The 6,450-nt window shown below is 45.4% G+C and overlaps 1 protein-coding gene across 1 annotated transcript in view; it reads left to right on the forward strand.

The window, feature by feature from the left end:
• Positions 1-6,450, forward strand: part of RBM33 (RNA binding motif protein 33) — a 124,229-nt gene that overhangs the window by 36,529 nt on the left and 81,250 nt on the right. Inside the window, exon 7 of the mRNA XM_023536733.1 lies at positions 4,240-4,411. Coding sequence (XP_023392501.1) covers positions 4,240-4,411 — 172 coding nt within the window. The remainder of the gene's footprint in view (positions 1-4,239; positions 4,412-6,450) is intronic.

Raw genomic sequence — 6,450 nt, forward strand, 5'->3', positions numbered from 1 at the left:
TAGTCTTTCCCGTTGTGGAGCGTCACGTGAGTGTGGCCACGCGGTGTGCAGTGGAGTAGCGTGCTGGCCGTGTCTTCTTCCTTTGCTCGACACACTGGTTTTGAGACTCATCCGAGTACTTGCGCATCAGCAGTTCGTTCCTTTTCACGGACGCATCTCATTCGCTCATTCTCCTGATGACGGGTACGCGGATCGTTTCCATCCTTTTGCTGTTGTTGTGAATAAAGTAGCTGTGACAGCTATTTCGCACATCTTCTTGTGGCTGTATCTGTTCTTTCCCCTCGATATTAACTGGGGCTGGAGTTATGGGGGTAAAAGCCTGTTTAATTCTCTGAGAACCCGCCACACGGGTTTGCAGGGAGGCGGCACGCTCCGTGCTCCCACTGGTCCTGTGTGAGTCTCCGGCGGCGTCCATCACGTGATGTCGTCAGTCTTTTCCATCGAGTCCTGCTGGATGCGTCATGGCCTCAGCTTGTATTTCTCTGATAACTAAGGATGTTGAGTACCATTCCTTGTGCTTATCGGTCTTTTATATATCTCGTGTCCATTTTTAGTCTCTTTTAGAAAAGTAGGTTGTCTTTATTTTTTGTCTGTATATGCTCTACGTAGTCTGTGTAGTCAACGCAGAAAATACATATTGTCTGTACATACGTATGTATTGTCGATATATTTTCAGTGTTAAGCATGTATTAACCTATACATACTGTCTATATAGTCTAGGTAGATGCATAAGTTCATTGGTGCGCGTGCGCGCACACACACACACGTATATGTATATAGAGAGTGAATATTTTCTCTGAGCCTGTGTTTTAATTTTTTTAAAGATATTTTTTTCATGAGAAGAAAAATTTCATTTTGATGAAAGCCAAGTAAGTTTGTGGCCCAAGAAATCTTTGCCTACCCCAAGTTGCAAAAATAATATCTCGTTTTCTTCTAGAGCCTTTATGGTATTAGCTATGTTTAGTTTAGATCTATCTCAGCTAATAGATGTGTGTGTGTTATGAGATTCACTTTTTTCTGTATGTTTATCTAGTTGTCGCACTGTGATTTGCTGTAATGACTTCCCTTTCCCATAGAATTGCCGTAGTGCTTTTCAAAAATCAATTGACCATTTAAATTTGGATTTTTTTCTGGAACCTCTTTTTTGTTCTGTTGCTAGTACTGCACTGTCTTGATTTCTGCGGCGTGACATCAGGTGGCATAAATCCACCAGCGTTGTTCTCCTTTTCAGAATTATTTGGGCTGTTGTAGGTCCTTCGAATTTTCATATGAATTTTGTAATCGACTTGTCAATACTAAAGATCTCGTTGGATTTTGATGAAGAGTTCGTTGTCGCTTTAGATCAAATCGGGGAAAACTAACTTCTTCATGGTCACAGTGCCTGGTAAGCAGTGTATCGTTCTTCATTTGCAGCCTGTCCTTTCTTTCTTTTGCCTTATTGACCTCCAGGACTGTGTAGAATAGGAATATCGGAGGGCATTTGTTCTTGTTCTTGATGGCAGGGGGAAAATGTTCACTATTTCGTGACGTAAGTAATATAAATTAGGTGGAGGTTTTTATATCAGATTGAAGAAGTTCTTTCCTATATGTGGTTCGCTGAGATTTTATAAAAAATCAGAAATGGGTGTCGAATTTTGTCAGTGTCTTTTCTGTATCAAGTCTTGTGGCTTTTATCCTGTGTTTTATTAATGTGAATTAAGTAGGCTTTTAAAAATTAATTAGCCGTGCCCCAGACTTTATTAATTAGTGTCCTCTTTGTGTCCTGGACCCAGTCCCATGCGCCACGTGTTTGGCGTGGCTCTGGCCTGTCACAGCGTCAGTCTTCCCTTTTGTCCCGTGACCTTGACAGTCCAGACAGGTGCTTGCCGGTACCCTGTAGGATATCTTACAACCTGCACTCGTCTGAACTTTTTCTCATGGTCGGACGGGGGTTATGGGTTTCTGGAAAGCGTCCCGTGGAGCGAGGTCCCTCCTGTCCCATTGCAGCCGTTATCAGTCCCTCTGCCCTGTGCTGTTCTTTGGCAGCAAGTCACCAAGTCTCCTCGGCCTGCAAAGCAGGGGAGGCCCTTCCATCTCACCTGGAGCGGGGGTACCTGCATGTGTTTGGAATTTTCTCCAAGTAAAATTTAGTAAATTGGCTGATTTTTTTTACTGTTAAATCAACCTTGTGCTTCTGGCTAAACCTGCCTTGGTTGTGATGTGGTTTCCTTTTTCTGTTTGGCCAGACCCCATATACTTTCATCGCGCGTTTATGAAAGACGCTGGGCTGCGATTTTCTTCTCCTTCAATTTCTACACGATTCGGTTTCTCAGTCTTTCTGATTTGTAAATTTTCACTGTTGGTAGAATTAGGTACTTTGATTCGTGTTTCGTGACAGAATAATTACTCTATCAATTATTCTATAAGCATTAAAAACTTTTGGGAAGTTTTTTAAAAGCTGTGTTCTCTATAGTTTTTTTTTCTTTCTTTTTTCCTCCCTACTTCAGAGAACTACCCATTTTTTCCCTTGAATTTAGGATGAAATATTGAATTTTTCAAAACACTGAGATCACAGGTTTTAGAATTAGCTGGAGAATATGAAAAATACACGGGCCTGGGTGTCGCTCCCTTTAGACTTTCTGATTCTTTCCGTGTGTGTGATAAGGCGTCAGTGGACTTTTCTATTTTAAAGAACTTCCGTGATGAGTTTCACATATACTCGCTGTTAGGAATTACAGTTACGTCTTTCAGGCTTCCAAGATAATTAAATTAACTAAAAATCAAACCTTTGAATATTTTTGGCAATGTGTAGAATGAAACTAAAGATTCACATATCTAAACTTACACAATATAATCTTAGGATAATTTGATTTTTATATTGTTACCCAGTGCTGCCTTTGAAAGGAATTTTACTTGTGAATGGAATACTAGGTAATATTTGTTAAAAACTTCAGAGAAAGGCATTTTGTCAGATAGGTTAGTTAATTCTATAAACCACACGGCCCAAAGGAGATGCCTTTTTTTTTTTTTTGAGCCCAGTATGGAGACTAAGAAGGAGCAGGCAGTGGCCGAAGGAGCGGGTCTGCTTAGGGAGCGTTGTCAGGTGGCCTGCAGCGAGGCATGTGAGGCCAGGTGGTGCCTCCGGGCCAGTTGGGGGACTGCACGCCCCGCAGAGCTGTAGACGCGCCTCCTTGTGAGATGAGATTATAGCGACGAGGATGCGCGCTTGCGCAGGAAATTTTGAGTAAAGAATATGACTGTACGTTGGTTTATTTTAATACGCTCTTGCACGTTTTCTAATCAAGTTCATTTTTGTTTCTATTCTGAATAAAAGACATTAAAATTATGAGTCATGAGAGTAAAGGGACAGATTTTAAGTTTGTAAAAAGTATTTAAATGAGCCTGGCACTCAGCAGGTAGATGTCTAACGGGAAGTAGGTCTCTGAGGCCTCACATGAGGTGAAAAGTGACGAGCGACAAAAGGAACGTGAATGATACGGGCGGTAAGAATTGCCGATGAGGAAATTGCCTTTAGTTTGGGACTCCGTGAGGCAAAACTTTTGAAAGATTACTGACGTAACAACATAGCAGGTCAAGGCCGGTTTTAGTGTGAAGAAGGGACTGATAAATAGTTGTGCTGTCGCAGTAGTCTGAGCCAGAGGTTAGTGATGAGCCAGTTCTAGACGGTGGCATGAAGTCGAAAGGGGGACAAGTGACGGAGGGAAGGTTTTAGAGGCTGGAAAGCCAAGCAGCCCTCCGGCAGCTGTGGAGCGCGCGTCTGGCAGTGAAAGTCAGAGGAGTTGGGTCAGGAGTCACCGGAGAGCCCCAGCCCGGTCACGGGAAGGAGGACGCTGTCATCCGGTGTAAGCGACAGGTGAGTTACGTGCTCATGATGCGCTTGTGGGACTCCAGTGTTCGTTTAATCAACATACTGAACACTGCCGGACTCCGGATCAGGCTGCGAGCCAGCAGGAGTTTCTGGAGTTGACGTTTGTCTCGGAAGTGGAAGTGGCAGCGGTGTGCGGGGCTTCGTATATTCGCCACATGCAGAGGTTCGGACTTTTCTAACGTTAAGTAAATTTCTGATGTTGAAATTATTTTCTCCTGGAATCAGTTTAGTGTTTCATACGGCCTTATCGTAGGACATTTCATAGTATTTTTACCTGTTAAGTATAAAGAACTTAATATTTTATTCTTCAGTATTCAGGAGAATGTGAACTCAGTGTTCTTCCCTTTCTGTTTTGCGTGTCTGCCACGTAGGGAAGTGTGGAAACTTTGGAACTGCAGAAGGAAATGAAAGAGGAATCGGATGAAGAAGATGACGACGACGAAGAATCCGGACGATTACGTTTCAAGACGGAAAGGAAAGAAGGAACGATTATTAGGCTCTCAGATGTAACTAGAGAGAGAAGGAACATTCCAGAAACTTTGGGTAATTTTTTTTGCCTGTCTCCCATCCTTCTTCACTTTCATTTCAACTTCCTCCGTACTACTGTTATGATTAATCATATAGGTAAAAAGTAGTCGACTGTGTAGATCATGACGCAAGCCATCGGAGGGTGGATGGTCTGTGCGAGGTTAGAGCCGAGTTAAGGTTCTGTAAAAGTCATCTATAAAAGTGACTGTCTTCTGGATTTAAAATGTTTGAATAAAATATTTGATTGTTAATTTTTTAAATAGTTTTTCTTTTGGAGTCTGTGGCCTAGACCTACTCCCGTGTGAACTGTGTGGTTCCTGGCTGGCTCTGCGGAGGTGGTGTGGGGATGGTACAGGTCCACGTGACCCTTCCTGAGACCCACAAGGTTGCCAGGACTCATTTGGGACCAGACGAGTTTCTGTGTACCTTTTAGTGTCATCATAACCATCTTCGGGCTTTCTTTGTATGCCGTCTCTCTCGATGCTCGATGAGACAGCGTGTCTTGATTATAGACACGACCAGCTGAACAGCATTCTGGGCAAATCCTGCTGCTGAAGATATGCAGCGGGCCGCTGTGGCCAGCGGGAAAGAAGGCCTTTCAGTGCCGGCCCCCCCGCCCCCACAGTGTTCCCCAGTGTCTGTGGCAGTTCTCAGTGAGTGAGCAAGAGTCACCCAGAAGGCTTGGTGACACACAGACTCTTGGACCACGTCCAGCTTTTCTGGTTTCAGAGGCGTAGGGCAGAGCCCGAGAAGGGTGCATTTCTGATAACTTCCCAGGTGATTCTGTTCCCGTCCCTGGGATCTTGTGTCACATTGCAACAGAGAGGGTAGAGGGTTGTACCTGCTCTCTGGTCTTGGTCAAAAGAACAATCAAGAAACTAACCCTTACTGGCTTTATTCTCAAAACCATTATTTGTCAGCCACTTTCGGCTGGAAACATGAGCATGTATCCTTAAGTGGCAGACAGGAATTCTGCGTGAGGACATTAAGCCCCAAAGATGCACAGGCTGACAGTAGCGAGCTAGTCGTACGTTCCTTTACCAAGTGAGCTTTATGGAGAGACCGTTCTAGAGCCTTAGTTCGCCACGTCTTCCCTCAACCTCTTGGCCCAAGATTTCCGAAGACGTTTTTCCGAAGACAGTTCCTTCCCTTCAGTGTCGCTCGTACTGGTGTAAAGCAGCCAGCTGGTCTGAACCAGGATGGCGCGTGTTTCTAAGGGAGAGTTTGCAGTTGGCCTTGGGGAAAAGGGGATGAAGCAAAGGTCTTGAAACAGGATGATGGGAAAAACACACGATGTCCTTCAGCAGGAGGAATCAGTAACATTGCAGAGCGAGCTTCGCAGTCATAGGCCGGGGTGGTGGATAAGGGGAAGATGGTGCCCTGGCCGAACGCTGGAGGGCAGTGGGCAGCGGCTCAGAGAGAAAGTGGCATCGGGCTTCATCGGTCTCTGTGGCTTCGTTAGCAGGGCGTGGCTTTGCCACGTTAGTCAGGGAGCCTGATGTCACATAACAACTGTAGTAGCTACGTGTTCCGAGGGCGTGAAGTCACATGGTAGTCGTTTCCCCGCGCCTGGCATAAGTGTCCCCATGCCTGGCATAAGTGTCCCCATGCCTGGCCTTCGTTTCCCCGTGCTTTGCATAAGTGTCTCCATGCCTGGCATAAGTGTCCCCATGCCTGGCATGAGTTTCTCCATGCCTGGCATGAGTTTCCCCGTGCCTGGCATGAGTGTCCCCGTGCCTGGCATGAGTGTCCCCGTGCGTGGTATGAGTTTCCCCGTGCGTGACATAAGTTTCCCCGTGCGTGACATAAGTTTCCCCGTGCGTCACATAAGTTTCCCCGTGCGTGACATAGGTGTCCCCATGCGTGACATAAGTTTCCCCATGCCTGGCATAAGTGTCCTTATGCCTGGCATAAGTGTCCCCATGCATGGTATAAGTGTCCCCATGCCTTGCATAAGTGTCCCCATGCGTGGTATAAGTTTCCCTGTGCCTTGCATAAGTTTCCCCATGCCTTGCATAAGCGTCCCCATGCATGGTATAAGTGTCCCCATGCCT

The sequence above is a fragment of the Pteropus vampyrus genome, unplaced genomic scaffold (assembly GCF_000151845.1).
Source record: "Pteropus vampyrus isolate Shadow unplaced genomic scaffold, Pvam_2.0 Scaffold168, whole genome shotgun sequence".
NCBI classification, from domain to species: domain Eukaryota; kingdom Metazoa; phylum Chordata; class Mammalia; order Chiroptera; family Pteropodidae; genus Pteropus; species Pteropus vampyrus.